This window comes from Lynx canadensis, chromosome D1 (genome assembly GCF_007474595.2).
Source record: "Lynx canadensis isolate LIC74 chromosome D1, mLynCan4.pri.v2, whole genome shotgun sequence".
In the NCBI taxonomy this organism is placed as follows: domain Eukaryota; kingdom Metazoa; phylum Chordata; class Mammalia; order Carnivora; family Felidae; genus Lynx; species Lynx canadensis.
Window position 1 is genome coordinate 71,100,560 of NC_044312.2, and position 21,538 is coordinate 71,122,097.

The following is a 21,538-nucleotide window of genomic DNA, read 5'->3' on the forward strand; positions in this document are numbered from 1 at the left end:
TTGTGTTTATATTTTGTTTTTTAATATTTTTATATTTGCCTCATTTTCTTTTTTTTTTTTTGCCTCATTTTCCATAGCATACTGAAAAGATGTATACTCTGTGCCCAAAAATTGAGTGCATTTACATTTATGCTATTTCTTTAACATTGAATTATGACCAGCATATGTGTTTTTTTTTTTTTTTTAATTTTTTTTTCAACATTTTTATTTATTTTTGGGACAGAGAGAGACAGAGCATGAACAGGGGAGGGGCAGAGAGAGAGGGAGACACAGAATCGGAAACAGGCTCCAGGCTCCGAGCCATCAGCCCAGAGCCTGACGCGGGGCTCGAACTCACGGACCGCGAGATCGTGACCTGGCTGAAGTCGGACGCTTAACCGACTGCGCCCCCCAGGCGCCCCCCAGCATATGTGTTTTAATCACCAGCTGTTTTCTGTGAATAAAGTAGCATATAAACTTGCAGTTAGGAGTTATTGTCATTGTTTAGCAAGACTTTTCCTTGCTGTACAGATAGCTAATTCTTTTAGAACTTATTCCAACACACATTTTTCAGTTTCTGACAGAGTTCACAAAATAATCATTACATAGGGGAAAATATCATCTTTTGTAGCATGGATTTTCAGTGATAAACACATAAAAATTTGTCTGTGACCCTTCCTCATGTGTATTGCATATACACCAAGAGCTGATTCAGACTTAGCACATGAATGCATTTATCCAGCAATAAAGTAAAATATCTACTGTATGCAAATGTGACAGTAGTTACTTTTAAAAAATTTTTTTCTTAATGTTTGTTTATTTTTGAGAGAGAGACACAGCGTGCAAGTGGAGGAGGGGCAGAGAGAAGGGGAGACAGAATCCAAAGCAGGTTCCAGGCTCTGAGCTGTCATCACAGAGCCCAATGCAGGGCTCAAACCCACGAACTGTCCATGAGATCATGATTTGAGTTGATGTTGGACACTTAACTGACTGAGCCACACAGAGCCCCAGTAGTTACTTTTTTACATTATATGCCTTTTCAATTATGTGATGTCCCAAGGTGTCATATGGCAAGTATATGTTGGAAATTAATTAATCTGTTCACTCTTCCAGCATAATGTTTATCATCTGTGTGGCTGGCTTTACAAATCTCTTGGCAATAGTTTATCTTTTTTTTAATATGCTTTTGCAGTGAGGAGCACAGAATCTGAATGGTGCCTCTATAGTTTTTGTCTCTTCTGTTTTAGGAACAAAAATCTTCAGTTTCATGTAAGAAAGCATTACGTGCTTCTTCTAGAAAAATTCTGTTGGTCTACCGAAAACATTTTTATGTTTTGTTTGTATAGGCCATGAAAGTTTCCACGGCTTCCTATCATCATTATTTGATAAAGTTTCAAAGTGAAAACCATGCAGAAGAATATAGAGTGAAAGAATTACAAGTCTAAAAAATATAAGCTTTGGGGCGCCTGGGTGGCGCAGTCGGTTGAGCGTCCGACTTCAGCCAGGTCACGATCTCGCGGTCTGTGAGTTCGAGCCCCGCGTCGGGCTCTGGGCTGATGGCTCGGAGCCTGGAGCCTGTTTCCGATTCTGTGTCTCCCTCTCTCTCTGCCCCTCCCCCGTTCATGCTCTGTCTCTCTCTGTCCCAAAAATAAATAAACGTTGAAAAAAAAAAAAATTTTAAAAAATATAAGCTTTGGGGTGCCTAGGTATCTCAGTCGGTTAAGCGTCTGACTTTGACTCAGATCATGATCTTATGGTTTGTGAGTTTGAGCCCTGCATTGGGCTCTCTGCTGTTGGTACAGAGTCTGCTTCAGATGCTGTCTCTCCTTCTCTCTCTGCCCCTCCCTTGCTTGCATGTGCTCCCTCTCCCTCCCTCTCTCTCAAAATAAATAACCATTAAAAAATAATTTAAAAAAATTAGCTTTTATTTTTTTAAAGGTTATTTATTTTGAGAGAGAGAGAGAGAGAGAGCACGTGTGCATGCACATGTGTGCTCAGGTGAGGGGGGGGGAGAGAGAGAGAGAGAGAGAGAAATTCCCCGGCAAGCTCCATGCTGTCAGCTAGGCTCGATCGCAGGAACTGTGAGATCATGACCTGAGCCGAAATCAAGGGTTAGATGCTCAACCGACTGAGCCCCCAAAATTAGCTTTTCGATACTCACTATTGTATGCCCTAGTAATATTTTTGTTTTTATGGGTTTGTGTGGTATTCTCACACCCAGAGATTTGTATTGCATTTGCATTGGAGTCTTGTTCTTGATCTAGGCTTAGCATTTATTCTGAGTTATTTATGTTTCTGTTTTTATCAACACCTTAATTAAGCTTTAGGAAACCAACTTAGAACCATTTAGTTTTTTGATTGGAGGTATAATGCAACAACAATGAAAAGAATGCAGATTTAACAGATGTAAAGAATATTTGAATGACCTAAAAATACTTTAGATAAGATGATTTGTAAAGAATAACACAGACCTAGGGCACCTGCCCAGCTTTGAAGAATATAATAGTTATTAAGATGAAAATGATGAGGGGCACCTGGGTGGTTCAGTTGGTTAAGCCTCTGACTTTGGCTCAGGTCGTGATCTCATGGCTCGTGAGTTTGAGCCTCATGTTGGGCTCTGTGCTGAGAGCACAGAGCCTGGAGCCTGCTTCTAATGCTCTGTCTTCCTCTCTCTCTGTCCCTCCCCCACTTGTGCTGTGTCTCTGTCTCTTTCTTTAAAAAATAAATAACCTTAAAAAAAGATGATATTTGTGTGGAAATCAGAATTAATCTTATATTTCACAATTCTGAAGTATTTATAAGCTAAATTGATTCCTTTTGCCCTCTAAATATTCCAGACCACTGACAAATGGCTAGTGATTCACAAATCATAATCTGATAAATAATAGTGAATACTCCATTACTATTTCCTAGTATTTCCTAAATTTTATCTAAGTCCTAATATTATAGAGACATTGAGCAATGTTTTCATTAAGGGTATTATTACTTTGAATCTGTCTCAATTTATCCTGTATTATTAGTGCTCCTACTGTCCTGGATCATTCCTGTCAAGTATAGACAAGTTCTAGAGCCTACCAGGTTAACAACAATAACAAAATATTATCCCCACATTCTTCTCCAACTGTTGTTCCATTTCATTCTCGCCATTTCCAGCGTGATTTCTCAAGAGTTTTTGCTAGTCACCGTCTTCACTTCTTTACCTATCTAAATTCTTAATTTTTTAATTGAAGCTTAACAAAAACTTGTAAAATTTGCATAAAGTATAGATGAAGAATAACAAACACCATCAATTCTCCTTTACCATTAATTTTGAACATTACCATTAAGTTTGAAGTGCCTTGTACACCACTCCCAGATTTAATTTCCTTCTCTTTTCCCTTAGATACAATCACCATACTGATTTTTTTTTTTTTAATGTTTGTCTGTTTTTGAGAGAGAGTGCAAGTGGGGAAGGAGAAGACAGAGAGGGATACAGGATCTGAAGCGGGTTCTGCGCTGACAGCAGAGGGTCTGATGCGGGGCTGGAACTCAGGAACCACGAGATCATGACCTAAGCCCAAGTCAGACATTTAACTGAGCCACCCAGGCTCCCCCATACTGCATTTCTTTATAGTTTCTCATGTATTTATATTCTTAAAAAGTGTATTTCAGTATATTTTGCATGTGTGAAATTACTACTGTATGTATCCTTCTGTGACTTGTTTTTCTCATTCAATCGTATGTTTCTGGGATTTATTTATATAGTATGGAGCTGTACTTCATTTATTGTCACCATTGTATTGCATTGTATGAATATACACAAATTTCTCCCTTTTGTTATGGACAGACATTTGGGTTGTATCTAGTTTTTTTTGCTACTCCAAACAGTGCAGCTATGTGCATTTATAATAAACCATATAGCAAAGTTCAAGCTTTGGAAAGGTTTTTCTCTGAATTTGTTGTGGATTGATGCTTTGGTAAAATACACTAAAAATGTTTTGGCAATGTTTAATTGCTATAAAAAATTATTAAACATGTATCCTAATTTCTTTATTTTACTGTGGACCACACTTGGAACAAGACTGCTCTAATATATACCTAAGGAACTTCTGGATCATACATCTACTACTCATGCAAAAATTGTTTTTTTTTTTTTCAAAATCACTAATATGCTAGTTCAAATTAAATAGAAGACTATCTACCAGAAGTTTGTGACTTTCATGTATCTGTTTTCAGTTCTTAACATGCAGGTTTTCAGACAAAAACCTACAAGAGCCGTTAGAATAGAGTAATGTTAGCACCGGCTTCTGAGTAGGCAGCCTGGAACGGTCTCTCAGATTGTAAGCAAGAAGCTAGACTACTTTATTTCAGTATTTCGCAACCTTATTTTCATTATCACTCCCCTAAGGAGCTGTTTTAAACACTGTTTTTCCTCCAGTCATCCCTTCCCCTCTGTGAAATTTCAGTACAGTAGATTGATGGCCTGTTTATATACTGTGGTGTTTGGAGGGCTATACGCCCATTTTATTAGTTTTAAGATGTTTTTTGTTTCCCGGGAACAAATTTTCACCAGCTTGGGAGGGACAGGACAACCAGTAAGAATGCGTGACACGAATACAAATACGGTTCTGGCATTAGAGTACAAACATTGAAAAAGATAGTATTTATTTAATTATACAGGTGAATGAAGTGAGGCGCAAGGAAGACTCACTTAAGAAGCTGTCCTCCTGCAAATGTGCTTGATTTAGCAAGAGATCAGCTTCTACCTAGACTGATGAATTGGGAATATGAGGAATTGGCATGTGGAATAGGCACTGTTGGATGGCATGCTTGTAGAAGAAATGTATAAGTATGGATTGGATGACAGTACACTTGGGCAAGTTTGTAGATTTAGAATGCAAATTAGTGAATTGATGCGTATCTCCTGGGTTATTTTGGATGACCCATCCTGTGGCTCTGGCCTCACACCTATCTATTCTGTACTTTTATTGGTGTACTTAAGAAAACATCAGATTTACAAACAATGAGCGGAATGGTGAATAGGCTAGTTGACATCCTCAATCTCAAAAGAAAACGTTGACAGGCCAAATTAAGGATGGAAGTAAAGTATTGCAGGTTTTTATTGTATAAGAATAGCATGGACAAAATGGAGCCTAGCAGTACCAAGTATAAAAGAAACTCGGGGATTTAAGTTATGCTATTCTTAATGTGAGTGTTTTAGAAAGTTATTAACATCTTAAACTGCATTAATTAAATGTCTGTAGAACCTGGAATGTATCCTGGTCAAATCACAACCTGAAATAATTATATCAGGATTACACTTAGAGCCATATAAAGTACTGCATAAATTTAGTGAACCTACTAATATTCATGATGTGTTTTGCATAGAGTTCTACAATAGCCATTTTGTGGTACTGGCCCATGAATTTTATAAGTGGTCATAGTATGTCTGCATTTTCTTTGGGAAGGAACAGGTTTCTTTTCACTGGCAAAGAGATGACCTTCTGCAAGGATGTTGACGAGGACATGGAGATAATGACAGCTGACAATGTTTTGAGTGATTAAGGAGGGGAGAATATTATATACAATAAGGTTCAGCAAGCTATAGCCCATCTATGAAATCGGACAGCCAGGGAGCCTGTTTTTGTGTGGCTCTTGAGCTAAGAATGTTTTTGCATTTTTAAAGGGTTGTAAAACAAAAAAAGATTATGTCATAGTGACCTTAGGTGGCTTGCAAAGCCTAAAATATTTACTATCTATCCCTTTACAGAAGAAAATCTGCCAACTCCTGATAAAATATTGGACCAATGATAGAGTGGATAATACTTTTAAGATCTTTTGCAACCTGGAGACAGAAGACCTAATGACAAAAAACAATACAAATAGTTCAGTATAGGGGCATCTGGCGGGCTCAGTTGGTAGAGTGTGTAACTCTTGATCTCTGGGTTGTGAGTTGGAGCCCCCCTACTGGGGGCTTGAAAAAAAACAATAGTTCAGTATATGGAAATCAGGTGATTGTATTACAAGTTAGGTTTAAATTCAAGACTAGGTTCAAAACTGTGTAGAAAATTGCAATTATAATCTATTTAGGCAAAAGGAGGAGACCTATTTGTTAACTAAATAATCTTAAAAGGAATTTAGGATTAACTATAGGTAGCAGTTATAGCTTGCTAAATGAAAGCTAATTTTTTTTCTCCTGGAGCATAGGGACTATTGGAAGGGGAAGCAGCCAGAAAAGTCTGCTGGGAATTAAAAGGACAGGAAAAGATTAGTCTGGGACTAAGAAGTTATCACTGATAGCCTTTAAAGAGACAGAAAAACCATCATAATTATCTGCATATCAAAAGGGTTGAGTGTTGCTTTTTATAATCAGCTACGATTGGTACTTAATCTAACCCCAAGGATAAGCTTTGAAAATGGATTTTGACAGGTGCCTTATTAGTAAGGAAATAGCACCACTCATTGACACTGGTTTAGGATGGTGAGTGATGATCCTTTGAAGACGGTGGGGACAGGGAGAGTTTCTGATGATTTGTCATTTTTCTTGTATTTTTTAGTAAATAGGTGTTATTTTGATTTGTATTTTCCTTTTTATGGTAATAGATATTTTGCTATTTAATATGGCTTATTATAGTGACTTTATTCTGACTATTCTTTTGATTTCTCAATCACAGAGTACATAATTTATGGAATATTCTGTCTAGAGATCATTTTTACTATTACCTTCCCAATTCCCCTCCCAAGCTGTAAGCTATTTTAGGTATCTGTAATTAAAGATGTTCCATTTTATCTTTACATATGTTTGTTTGTTGGATTCTGGTTTGTAACTAAAAATTTTTTTTTTTTCCAGATGATTCTTTGGGACTGGGACTTAAAGCAATGGTATAAACCTCATTATCAGGTAAATTTAAATAATATCACTAATAACTAATATCTGTAATGAACTTTTTTAATAATGTTTATTTATTTTTGAGAAGAGAGAGATACAGAGCATGAGCAGGGGAGGGACAGAGAGAGAGAGGGAGACACAGAATCTGAAGCAGGCTCCAGACTCTAAGCTGCCAGCACAGAGCCCGATGTGGGGCTCAAACTCAGGAACAGCGAGATCATGACCTAAGCCAAAGTCGGACTCTCAACCAACTGAGCCACCCAGGTGCCCCGGAAACTTTTTTTTAGTTGGAAGTATAGTTGACACATAATGTTAAAGTTTTAGGTGTACTTTAACGAAACTTTTTATTTTTATTTATTTTTATTTTTTCTTATTTTTGAAGGAGAGAGAGACAGAGTGTGAGCAGGGCAGGGGCAGAGAGAGAGGGAGACACAGAATCTGAAGCAGGCTCTGGGCTCTGAGCTGTCAGCATAGAGCATGACGTGGGGCTTGAACTCATGAACTGTGAAATCATGACCGGAACCGAAGTGGGAAGCTTAACTGACTGAGTCACCCAGGCACCCCTGTAATGGAACTTTTGACATTTAAAAAATTTTTTTCATAAGATTTTCTTTAACTGAACTAAAATGAATGGAACTTTCATTTAGGTATTAGTTGTTTGTTTGTTTTTTTAATACATTTTAATTGTAAGGAAGAAGAAGAAACCATACTTATATAAGTTTTTAAAATTTTTAATGTTTGTTTATTTTTGAGAGAGAGAGCATGAGCAGGGGAGGGCAGAGAGAGAAAGAGACACAGAATTCGAAGCAGACTCCAGGCTCTGAGCTGTCAGCACAGAGCCTGACGTGGGACTCAAACTTGTGAACCGTGAGATCATGACCTGAGCCAAAGTCAGACACTCCACTGACTGAGCCACCCAGGCGCCCCAAGAGTTATTTTTTTAAATGTTACTCATATAATCTGGGCTCAGAATAAACTACTAATTCCATATTAAGGATGAGCTTTTCTTTTCTTATTGTGGGCAACTGATTGACAGCAGGGAAAAAAAAAGATTTAAGGCCATATATGAGAAAAAGCAAAAACAAGTGGCATTTTGTTAGGGAAATGAAAACACTCTACTTAGAGTTTTTGATAAACTTCTAATTGAATTATACATACAGAAAAGTACACAGCCTGGGGTACCTAGGTGTCCTGGTCAGTCAAGCATCCTACTCTTCATCTTAGCTCAGGTGTTGATCTAGGGTTGTGCCGTGAGTTCAAGCCCCGAGCTGGACTCTGTGCTGGGCATGAAGTGTACTTAAAAAATATATATGTATATGTAAAAGAAAAGTGCATAGCTTGATGAAGTTTGACAAAGTAAACATCCCATGTGACTAGGACAAACATCCAGAAGTAGAACTTTACCAGCATTCCAGAAGCCTTACTTATACACCATTAGGGGTTATTTCCTGTATCCCCAAAGATAATGTCTATCTTGACTTTGAGTAGTTAGTTTTGCTTATTGATGAACTTCATATATACAAATAAAATCCTGTAATATATACTTTTTTTCTTTAAAAAAAATTTTTTTTAATGTTTATTTTTGAGAGAGAATGTGAGAGCGAGGGAGGGAGGTAGAGGATCTTAAGTAGGCTCCATGCTGACAGAGAGCCTGATGCGGGGCTCGAATTCACAAACTGTGAGATTGTGACCTGAGCTGACGTCAGACACAACTGACTGAGTCACCCAGGTGCCCCAATATGTACTTTTAAACTTTTTTGGTCACTCAAGTAATATATATTCATATCAGAATTGAAAATACAAATATAAGAGAAAGAAGAAAAACCATTTCTAAACATCAAACAATAACTATGTTAATTATGTTAACTTTTGATGTATATCTTTACAGATCTTTTCCCATTTTTCCATTGTATTAAAATCTATGTATTCTATTCTACAAAAATTATAATATTATGGTTAATGTACTGTTTTGAAACCTGATGGTTTTCATGCTAATCGATAAATATCAGTAAATATCAAATCTCTGTTCTTTGTATTTACAGAAACATTACCCATTAATTAGATTTATTTAGTTAGTTGTCTCTATACCAATTTTTAAAAAATGAATATTCCTTTGAATGTGTTTTATTTTTAAAATGTGAATGGAATATCCACAACAGCCCATAAGAATGAAATATTTTCTGGATTTTGGTGAATAAAAATGTAATTATTGCAGTCAAATGAAATCAAGAAGGCCACTTATGACCTAAAAAGGGCTGGTTCTTTGACCTACACAAGGGCTTTCTCATCAGTTATATCCACCAAGATCCTCAGTTTTCAATTAATAGAGTATTTAAATTATTAGTAAAATCTAAAGATAAATAAGCAGTCCTGGTTAAAAGCATGGGCTAATAGTCATACAGACTGGTATGTGATATCAGATACCTGTCTCCCTCTTTCCTCCCTCTCTTCCTCTTCCTCTTTCTCATCCTCTAAAAAAATTTTTAGTGTAACATTCATATATAAAAATGTGTAAGTCATAAGTGTACAACTTGATGAATTCTCTCAAAGTGATTATATACATGTGATTGTCTTTCAGATGAAGAATTCAGCTCCCCCAAAGTCCCCCCTTATGTTCCCCTCCTGGTCATCAACTTCTGCCAAGCATTATATCAATGTTGATTTTTGTCATCACAACTTAGTTTTTCTGTCTTTGAATTTTATATGAGTGGAATTAATGATATGTATTTTTTGCTTTCTTTCAAAATTATATTTAGGAGATTAATATTGCACATAGCAGTAATTCATTTTCATTCTATTTAGTAGTTCATTGAATGAATATACTCCAATTTTTTCATCCTATAGTAGATGGACTTTTTCTTTTTAATTTTCATTTTTGGCTGTCAGGAAGCAAGAATTCCTCCTCAAAGGTCCTTCTAGCTGGGCTAAGAATCAAATTGGCATAAGACAGATGAACAGGAGAAAATCAAATTTAATAGGCATCTGTATAGGGAGTCCACATAGACATGGAAATTGCAAAAATAATCAGGCAAAATAAGGTATATATGTCATTCTCAACTAAGGAGAAAGGGGGCATGGTTCTAGAACTTCAGAGGAAAGGAATATAATTCACAGGGCGGTAAGTAGAGCATATGTTTGGTAATTAGATGTTTGCCCTGCTGTACAGATGGTTCACCCAGATAAAATTGATCTCTGCTGGGGGCTTCTGGCTGGCTTAGTCAGGTAGAGCATGTAACTCTTGATCTTGGGGTATAGGTTTGAGCCCACATTGGGTGTAAAGATTACCTAAAAATAAAACCTTAAAACCTTAAAAAAGATGATCTCTGCTAATAACCCTTATTCTCGGAACCCCCCCCCCCCGCCAATATAGATTCTTCTGTTAGTTAAGGGAGGGGCAAAAGTTTCTCATGGGGCCACAGGATCTCAAGGGCCTTCAGCGTAAAAAATAATCCACATGCCAAAGTGGCACATTCTGGGAGGGCCTGTCCTGAACCCCTTCGTGGCTATTGCAAGTAATGCTGCTGGAACACTCTTGATGTCTTTTGTTGGGTATATATCTTAGAGTAGATTGGTAGCTCATCGAGTATGCATGCATATGCTGAGTTTCAGTAGATAGTACTCAGTAATTTTCCAAAGAGATTGTATCAGATTTTACCCAGCCATCAGCCTCTGATAGTTCCAGTTATTCCACATCGTTGTCAACACTTGGTAGTGTCTGTTTTAAATCATTATGGTAGCTGTGAAGCAGTATTATCATTGTGCTTTTAATAATTGCATTTCACTGATGACTCATCAGGTTGAGGATCTTATGTTAATTGGCTACCCAGATATTCTCTGGTCAGGTTTTTTCCTATTTTAATACTGATTATTTACCTTTTACTTGGTGACCAGTAGGATTTTTTGTGTATTTCAGACATGAATACATACACACACACACACACACACACACACACACACACACACACACACGTATATATTTGTGTATATATGTATATATGTGTATATACACACACATATATGTATAGGTATGTATAGTATGTATGTTAAAGTGTATGTATTTAAAAATGTCTTCTCCCAGTCTGGTTTATCGTGATGTCTTTTGATGAAAATATCACTAATGTTTTCTGTAGATGCCCTTTATCAGATTAAGGAAGTTCCATTCTAATCCTAATTTACTAAGGACATTTTTTCTGTTTTTAGTCATGAATGGGTGTAGAATTTTTATCAGATGGTTTTTCTGCATCTATTGAGATGATTCCTGGATTTTTTTCCATTTACTCTTTTAATGTGGTGAATCATATTGTTTAATTCTATGTCTGTGTTGAACCATCTCCATATTCCCAGAATAAAGCAAATTTGATAAAGATATTTAAAAAATGTATAAATGTATATAAAATGTATATATGTATCACTGGATACTATTAATATTTTGTTTTAGAATTTTGTATCCACGTTTATGAGAGAGAATTGGCCCCACAATTCTTGTTTTCCATAATGTTCTTGTCATGTTTTTGGTATAAAGGTTACAGTAGCCTTATAAAGTGGTATATTCAGTCTCTGTTATCTAGAAAAGTTTGGTAAGATTGGTATTCTTTCTTCCTTTAATGTTTAAAAGAATGTTCTGGTGAAGCCATCTCAGTTTGGAGTTTTTTTTTAATGAGCAAATTTTAAACTATGGATTCAGTTTCTTTAATAGTTTTAGGTCTATTCAGGTTTTCTATCTTTTTTTTTTTAATTTTCTTTACATTTATTTATTTTTGAGAAACAGAGTGAGACAAAATGTGAGTGGGGGAGGGGCAGAGAGAGAAGGAGACACAGAATCTGAAGCAGCCTCCAGGCTCTGAGCAAGAAGTCAGCACAGAGCCTGATGCGGGGCTCGAACCCACAAACTGTGAGATCATGACCTGAGCTGAAGTCAGATGCTCAACCGGCTGAGCCACCCAGGTGCCCCTATCTTATAACCGCTTAGTTACTGATGTGTTTTCTAGTAACTCCTTCTGTTGTTCCCTCCAGCATTGAGACTGCTGAAAGCTCTATTTTACTTTTTTTTTTTTTAATTAAAATTTTTTTAATGTTTATTTATTTTTGAGGAGGGGAAAGCAAATGTGAGTGGGAGAGGGCAAAGAGAGAGAGAGGGAGAGGGAGAGATGGAGACACAGAATCCGAAGCAGGCTCCAGGCTCCGAGCTGTCAGCACAGTGCCCAATGTGAGGCTTGAACTCAGGGACTGTGAGATCATGACCTGAGCTGAAGTCAGACGCTCAACTGACTGAGCCACCCAGGCGCCCCTCTGTTTTACTTTCAAAATAGAAATCTTTTTGAGAAATTTTGCTTGGTTTCTCCATCTCTTGGCCACTGTTTGCAAATTGGCAAATACCTTTAGGGGCAAAGCTGCTCTGAATTCAAGCTTGGTTTTGTTTCTTCTCTCAGAGTGCTTGCTTAGTCTTTAAAGCTCTGCCTGTCTTGATAACCCTGAACTCCAGTTTTGGTCTGCTAGCCTCCTGAGATGACAGAAAGCTCTACTTTATTTCCTAGCCTCTTAACTGCTCTGCTGCTTCTCCTCTCTGCACTGGCCAGTTATGAATCTGCAGCGGTTTCCTTGAGGGGAAAAAGTAGCACAGAATAGTGGGGTTCATTTTAATTTTTTAACTCTGAGGTCTTATTCTTTCAAGCCCTGGCTGTTTGGCTGTGCTCTGAGGCTTTGAAATGGACTAGTTTAGTCCATTTTCTTTTCTAGACTAGTTATTCTAGGCAGAAGAGTTGGGTTGATACAGCCTTCTTTTGAAAAATAAGGCAAGCCTCTTAAGTCACTCTGAACCTATTTTCTCATCTATAAATTGGGAATAATACCACTTCTTTCAGAGGGCTGATGATGTTGATGATGATGATGATAATAATAATAATAATAAAGTGCCTGGGAGATAGTAGCATTGAATAAAAATGTGAGCTAATCTTATATTAATTTCAATAATAATGAATACTAAGTATCTCTGAAATTATAAGACAGGACTTAGCAAAATGTTTTCTATAAAGGACCAGGGAGTAAATATTTTAGCATTTGCAGGTGAAACAAAGCCACCAAGTCTGCCTACCTCCCCCTCCTCCTCTTCAATAGCCCTTTAGAATGCATAATCTATTCTTAGCTCTCTGGGGAAAAACAAGAGTTTGCCACATATAAGCCAATGGGAAATAGGAATTTAAGTTCAGCTTTAAAAATTTGTCACTCTTGGGGTGCCTGGGTGGCTCAGTTGATTGAACGACCGACTTCAGCTCAGGTCATGATCTCACAGTTTGTGAGTTCCGAGCCCCGCGTCGGGCTCTGTGCTGACAGCTGGGAGCCTGGAGCCTGCTTCGGATTCTGTGTCTCCCTCTCCCTCTGCCCCTCCCCTGCTCATGCTCTGTCTGTCTGTCTGTCTCTCTCAATAATAAATAAATGTTAAAAAAAAATTGTCACTCTTGCTTACTATACTCTTCTTACCCAGAAAAAAGTTCAAGTCCTTGTCATGGACTTAAATGACCTTGCATAACATGATCCCTTATTTTACTCCCTTTTACTTCTCTGCCCTCATGTTGTACTAATTTCTCCTTTATTCACTCTGCACCAGTTACTCTGGCCTTCTTGTTATTCTTCAAAGAAGCTAGGCAGCCTGTGCTTTCGGGTCTTCACACTTGCTGGTCTCCTGGCCTGGGATGCTGTTTTCCCATATTTCTGTCAGTTGTTAACTGTCTTTTCATCCTCTCTAATATTCCAGGGCCCTCTGTTACTTCCTTTTCTCTTTCCCCACTTTGTTCTTCCTCTTTAACCTGCTCAAAATCCATGATTCTCTGCTGCTCAGATCTGTGAGCCTGGAATCTGGTGTTCTCAAAAATTTGGTCCCCACAGGCCTCCAACCTTATGTTCTAGTGCTCTTAAAAAAAAAAAAAAAAAATGAAACCTGTACTTAAATTTCATGTTCCTTGTACTTTGCCATTTTACCACTTTTTTACCTTTATTTGTGCTCTTTCTTGAAGAATGAACTCCCCCTAATACATTTTTAGTTTTGTTGTAAGATATTTTCCCCTAATCTTTATAAATAAAATCCTACCAAATTAACATCTCAGCTCAAATGCTACCCCTTCCATAAAGTTACTGTTAACCATTCAGATTAAAAATTTTATGTATCTTCTTTGAACTCTGATGCCACTCTATTTGTATTTTTATCTCCTCGCTTTTCCATATTAATAGTAATATTTATTGTACTTTACCTGTATGGACTGCACATCACTCTATGTGCTCTGTGTGTATCTTCAGGGTTAATTCTCCCCTCTCCTCTCCACTAAGTATAACTATAAACTCCAGAAATACATTTTTTTTTAACATATATTTATTTTTTGAGACAGAGACAGAGCATGAACAGGGGAGGAGCAGAGAGAGAGGGAGACACAGAATCTGAAGCAGGCTCCAGGCTCTGAGCTGTCAGCACAGAGCCCGACGAGGGGCTCGAACTCATGGACCGCGAGATCATGACCTGAGCCGAAGTCGGCTGCTCAACCGACTGAGCCACCCGGGCGCCCCTATAAACTCCAGAAATAACAAGGGGCAACCAAAGGAGAACTCTGAAAAATGGAAAGAGGAGGGTAGACTAGTTAGGGACCCTACTAATGGAGGAAAACAATAGTGATCGAGTTTCCTAAAACCCCTGCCTAACAGCAAAAGGTGACGCAGGTCCTGACTCCCCAGCCCAGCAACAGAATGTGATGCAGGTAGGCTCGTTCCTTCCCTAAGATTAAATGAGAGCCCTCAAACTATACCAAGTGAGTCTGGTTGCTCTAGCAAGGGAAAAGTGACCAAGAACTCCACTGACAGTAAGAGGTCCAGGGAAGTATTCTCATTCCCTACTGGGCATGAGATTCTCCTTACCCAGTGAGAGACTGAGTGGCCAGGGGGTCTGGCAAAAGGGTGGGTGGGGGCTACCGTCACAGCGTGTGCCTAGTCTGGAAAGTGCTCTTTGTTTCTGTGGCCTAGAGACTCTCCTCCCCCACCTGGAAGTACCAGGTGGCTCAATCTGAGGAAATTCCTCCTTCCCTCCTCCCATATCCTCACCAACAGAGGTACCAGCAGGGTCCCGTGGAAACCCTTGTGGCACCGGAAAAAAAGTCATGCAGTGTGAAATAGTACTATGAGTGCCCTGAAAACTAATTGTCATTAGAACCACAGCCTGAAGAAGTAGACGAGGACCTGTGTGCTTTATCGAAGCAAAGAGCCTGCCTCTTAATACAAAAGATTTAAATAGGACTCAGTCTTCTAGGATAACAGCCAAAATGTTGATGATAAAATAAAAAAATCACTTGTTACACCAAGAACCAGGAAAATCACAACTTGAGTGAGAAAAGACAATCAATCCTTCACACCAAATTGAATCAGATTTGGAATTATCTGACAAGAAATTTTAAAGCAGCCATCATACAAATGTCCTAACAAGCAATTACAAATACAAAATAGAAAATCTCAACAACAACAACAAAAGTACAGACACATCTCCTTTTATTGTGTTTTACTTTATTGCACCTTGCAGATACTGTGTTTTTTACAAACTGAAGGTTTGTAGCAACCCTGCATCGGCAAGTTTATTTTTGCCATTTTAACAACAGCATTTGTTCACTTCATGTTTTTCGAACACATTTTGGTAATTGTGAAAATATTTCAAACTTTTTCATTATTATACTTTTTATGGTAATCTGTGATCAGTGATCTTTGGTGTTACTATTGTAATTGTTCTGGGGTGCCATGAATCCTGCTCATGCAAGGTGGTGAGCTTAATTGATAAATGTGTGTGTCATGACTGCTCCACCGACTGTCCATTCCCCCATCTCTCTCCCCCTGGGCCTCCTTATTCCCTGAGATGCAACAATACTGAAATTAGGTCAGTTAATAACCGTGCAGTGCCCTCTAAGTGTTCAAGTGAAAGTGCCACACATCTCTCACTTTAAGTCAAAAGCTAGAAGTGATTAAGCTTAGCGAGGAAAGCATATCGAAAGCTGAGATGGGCCAAAAGCTAGGCCTCTTGCATCATCCATTCAAGCTGTGAATGCAAAGGAAAAGTTCTTGAAGGAAATTCAAAGTGCTACTTCAGTGAATGATAAGAAAGTGAAACAGCCTTACTTCTGTGATACAGAGGAAGTTTTCGTGGTATGGATAGAAGATCAAACCAGCCGCAATAGTCCCGTCAGCCAAAGCCTAATCCAGAGCAGGGCCCTAACTCTCCTTAATTCTGTGAAGGCTGAGAGAGGTGAGGAAGCTGTGGAAGAAAAGTCTGAAAGTAGTAGAGGTTGGTTCCTGAGGTTTAAGGAAGGAAGCCATCTCTCTAACATAAAAGTTCAAGGGAGTGCTGATGTAGAAGCTTCAGCTGGTTTTCCAGAAGATCTAGCTAAGATAATTATTGAAGGTGCTTACAGTAAACAACAGATTTTCAATGTAGGTGAAACAGTCTTCTTTTGGAAGAAGATGACACGTAGGATTTCCACAGCCAGAGAGGAGAAGTCAGTGCCTAGCTTCAAAGCTTCAAAGGACAAGTCCTTTGAAGGACTCTTTCATTGGGACTAATGCAGACGGTGACTTGATGTTGAAGCCAGTGGTCATTTACTATTCTGAAAATCTTAGGGTCCTTAGAAATTATGTTAAACCGACACTGCTGTGTAAATGGAACAGCAAAGCACATATATGTACAGCATGGTTTATCGAACATCATAAGCCCAGTTTTGAGACAGATTGCTCAGGAAAAAAAAAAAAAAAGATTCAGAGATTACTGCTCATTGACAATGCACCTGATCACCCAAGAGCTCTGATGGAGATGTGCGACAAGATTGATGTTTTCTTGTCTGCTAACACAACATCCATTCTGTAGCCCATGGAGCAAGGAGTACTTTTGACTTTTCAAGTCTCATTATTTAAGAACTACATTTTGTAAGGCTACAGCTGCCATAGATAGTGATTTTTCTGTTGGACTTGGGCAAAGAAAATTGAAAACCTTCTGGAAAGGATTCACCATTCTCGATGCCCTTAAGAGCATTTATGACTCATAGGAAGAGGTCAAAATACCAACATTAACCAGAATTTGGAAGAGGTTGATTCCGACCCACATAGATGACTCTGAGGGATTCAAGATTTCAGTGGAGGGAGCCTGGGTGGCTCAGTCTGTTAAGCGTCCAACTTCGGCTCAGGTCATGATCTCCTGGTTCATGAGTTTGAGTTCTGCATCAGGCTGTCTGCTGATGGCTCAAAGCCTGGGGCCTGCTTCAGATTCTGCGTCTCCCTCTCTCTCTGCCCCTACCCTGCTTGTGCTCTGTCTCTCTCTCAAAAATAAATATTTTTTAAAAATTAAAAAAAGGCTTCAGTGGAGAAAGTAACTACACGTGGTAGAAATAGCAAGAGAAATAAAATTAGAAGTGGAGCCTGAAGATTTGACTCAATTGCTGTGATCTCAGGATAAAACTTCAACAGATGAGGAGTTGCTTCCTAGGACTGAGCAAAGGAAGTGGTTCCTTGAGGTGGAATCTACTCCTGGTGAGGATATTGTGAAGACTGTTGAAATGACAGTAAAGGATTTGGAACATTACATAAACTTGATAAAGCAGCAGTAGGTTTTGAGAGGGTTGACTCCAAGTTTGAAAGGAGTTCTGTGGGTAAAATGCTATCACACAGGGGTGCCTGGGTGGCTCAATTGGTTAAGTGTCCAATTCTTGATTTCTGCTCAGGTCATGATTTCACGGTTTGTGAGTCTGAGCCCCACATCAGGCTCTGTGCTGAAAGCATGGAGCCTGCTTATTTCTCTCTCTCTCTCTCTCTCTCTCTCTCTCTCCCCCAAAATAAATAAACATTAAAAATTTTTTAAAATGCTGTCACACAGCATCACATGCTACAGAGAAATCATTTGTGAAAAGAAGAGTCAGTTGAATGCAGCAAACTTCATTTATTTTAAGAAATTGCCACAACCACCCCACCTTTAGCAGCTACCACCCTGATCAATCTGCAGCCATCAATATCAAAGCCAAGACCCTCCACCAGCAAAAAGATTGTCTTGATGAAAACTCAGATAATGGTTAGCATTTTTTAGCAATAAAGTATTTTTAAGTATTTTTAAAGTTTATTTATTTAGAGAAAGAGCACGAGTGGGGAATGGACAGAGAGAGAGAGAGGGAGAGAGACAATCTCAAGCAGGCTCTGTCCTGTCATCACAGAGCCCAGTGTGGGGCTCGAACTCATGACTTGTGAAATCATGACCTGAGCTGAAATCAAGAGTCAGACGCTTAACCAGCTGGGCCACCCAAGTGCTTCTAGCAATAAAGTTTTTTAAGGTATGTACATTTTCTTAGACATAATACCTTTGCACACACAATAGACTACAGTACATTGTAAACATTTATATGCACTAGGAAACTGGAAAATTCATTTGACTCACTTTATTGTGATATTAGCTCTGTTGCAGTCTGGAGCCAAACCTGCAGCATGTCCAAGGTTGGCCTGTAGAAGTTATAAAAAAGAGAGAAATGGAAATTATGGAACTGAAAAAACTGTTAATGGAAATTCAAAACTTGCTGAATGGGCTCAGTAACAGAGTGGAGATGGCGGAGGAGAGAATCTGTGAACTGGAGGATAGAACAATAGAATTTATCCAGTTTGAACAACATAGAAAAAATAGATGGAAACAAAATGAATAGAGCCTTCGTGACCTAAGGGATAATAAAAGATCCGAAATCCATCCCTGAGGAGGGAGGGAGGAAGAAGGGGAGAGAGGGAGAGAGAAAGAGAGAAAGAGAAGGGAGGGAGGGAGAGAATTTAAAAGATTATTTGAAAAAAATAATGGCTGAAAACTTCCCCAAATTTTGCAGAAAACGTAATCCTACAAGTTGGAGGAGCTGAGTGACTCCCAAATGTGACCCCCCCCCCCCCCCCGTAATTTTATTGCAAGCCGTGTCATAATGAAATGTTTGAAAACTAAAGACAAAGGAACTTGAAAGCAACTGGAGAGAAATGACACATGATCTGTACCAGGAACATCCAACTCCGATATCATCAGATTTCTCATTTGGGTGTGGGAAAATAGATGTGGTTATATACAATTTATGGAAGTATAGATTTAACCAACATATGTGAGGGCAGTTTTATGGTAATGACCAAATTTTAACATGTTCATTTACTTTGGTTCAGCAATTCAAATTTATGGGAAGCTATTTGTCAAAAGTATGTTTAATTATCTGTTTTGACATGTATAGGGAAATATTTATTTATAAATACTAGAAATAGCTGGACTGTACCCTAATAATAGAAATGTTTTCAAATAAAAACGAAGACAAAATATACTTCACAAGGAAAAAAAATTCCACAAAGAGCAAAGATCTTACTTAATTATTGTTCTAACTTTCATAACATTTCTTAGTTCCAAAATGTAGTGAGGATGCCTAATAAACCATTTCTTGGTGAACTCATTAAATGCATTCAATAATTATGAATTGCAGACACACTCAAATGTAAGTTCAAGATATAACAAGAACACCAAAAGTAACATTAATTCACTGTTCTATCAGTGCACTCATTTCTATGGGTAATTGAGTTGAACACCATATATATGTATTTTCAAAAAGTAAAAATCATACCATATGTATACATCAATGAAATATTTATTCTAAATTTTAAAAATATCATCCCTATTTTTTTTTAATATTTATTTATTTTTGAGACAGAGAGAGAGAGAGAGAGAGCGAGCATGAACAGGGGAAGGTCAGAGGAAGAGGGAGACAGAGAATCAGAAACAGGCTCCAGGCTCTGAGCTGTCAGCACAGAGCCTGACACGGGGCTCGAACCCACAGACTGCGAGATCATGACCTGAGCCGAAGCCGGACGCTTAACCGACTGAGCCACCCAGGCGCCCCCATCCCTATCTATTTTTTAAGGCCAAGTCTGATGTTACCTCCTCCATGAAGTTTTTGATAACCGTTTAGTTCAAAATCATCACTATCTTCTTTGAACCCTGACACTGTTTTTCCTGTATTTTTGTCTTCTTATTTTCTGTAACATTAGTGGTTATACTGTTACTTATTGCACTTTATTTATTTATTCTTTAGGGGGAGAATAAGAAAAGTCTAATATTTATTGGGAGACCAGCACTTACTGAATAGCTTACATGTAACAGTTACATTACAAATTAGTTCTTAATTCATAATGTCACCCAATAAAGAATAAGATAATCTTAAAATAAAAAATCCAAAAATGAAAAACCTATCAACTTGCCTCAAGGATAAGAGTCTAACTGTATACAGTACAAAGCCCTTGCTCCATTATTTATACTGTGGTTTTTTGTTGTTGTTTTTAATTTTATTTTTTATTTTTTAAAGTTTACATCCAAATTAGTTAGCATATAGTGCAACAATGATTTCAGGAGTAGATTCCTTAGTGCCCCTTCCCATTAGCCTATCCCCTCTCTCACAACTCCTCCAGTAACCCTCAGTTTGTTCTCCATATTTATGAGTCTCTTCTGTTTTGTCCCCCTCTCTGTTTTTATATTATTTTTGTTTCCCTTCCCTGATGTTCACCTGTTTTGTCTCTTAAAGTCCTCATATGAGTGAAGTCATATGATTTTTGTCTTTCTCTAATTTCACTTAGCATAATACCCTCCAGTTCCATCCATGTAGTTGCATATGGAAAGATTTCATTCTTTTTGATTGCCAAGTAATACTTCATTGTATATCTATACCACATCTTCTTTATCCATTCATCCATCGATGGACATCTGGGCTCTTTCCATACTTTGGCTATTGTTGATAGTGCTGCTATAAATATGGGGGTGCATGGGTCCCTTTGAAACAGCACACCTGTATCCCTTGGATAAATGCCTAGTAGTGCAATTGCTGGGTCATAGGGCAGTTCTATTTTTAATTTTTTGAGGAACCTCCATACTGTTTTCCAGAGTGGCTGCACCAGCTTGCATTCCCATATTGTACTTTAAATATATGCCCTGTACTCTGCCTTACGTGCTTTGCATGTATTATCAGTCTTAATTCTCACGTTCACCTTAGGTAGACGTTACTATCTCCATTTTATGGTAAAGAAACTAAAAAATTCAGATGTTGAATAACTTGCCTAAAATCATACAAGTAGGATTAAAATGTAGATTTCAAACTCCAGTGTCTTTGCAACAAGGCCTAGTCACTATGCTGGCTGGACTGTCTCCTGAGGGAGTAAGGTAAGCGGAAGAACTGCTGTATATCGTATGTGTATATTGACTTAAAACAGAGTTTTTCTTAAACGTTAAGGTTTTTCTGTAACAAATATATAATTTTCCCTTTTTTTTTCTTTTCTAGAATTCTGGAGGTGGAAGTGGAGTTGATCTTTCAGTGCTAAATGAGGCTCGCAATATGGTGTCAGACCTTCTGATTGATCCAACCCTTCCCCCACAAGTCATTTCTTCCCTGCGGAGTATCAGTTCCTTGATGGGTGCTTTCTCAGGTTCCTGTAGGCCAAGGATTAATCCCCTCACACCATTTCCTGGATTTTACCCCTGCTCGGAAGTAGAGGACCCAGCTGAGAAAGGAGATCGAAAACTTCACAAGGTCAAGATACAGTAATCAGCCAGCCCTATACTTACCACATTTAATGATGTTTTCAAATTAAAACTGCTCCTTTGTAGCATAGATAAAACACAATTTCTTTTTCAAG

General features: G+C 38.1%; 1 protein-coding gene across 1 annotated transcript in view; it reads left to right on the forward strand.

Moving 5' to 3' along the window:
- The window catches only part of PDE3B (phosphodiesterase 3B), a 175,220-nt gene that overhangs the window by 96,340 nt on the left and 57,342 nt on the right, over nucleotides 1–21,538 (forward strand). Inside the window, exons 2-3 of the mRNA XM_030332778.1 lie at nucleotides 6,809–6,859; nucleotides 21,184–21,432. Coding sequence (XP_030188638.1) covers nucleotides 6,809–6,859; nucleotides 21,184–21,432 — 300 coding nt within the window. The remainder of the gene's footprint in view (nucleotides 1–6,808; nucleotides 6,860–21,183; nucleotides 21,433–21,538) is intronic.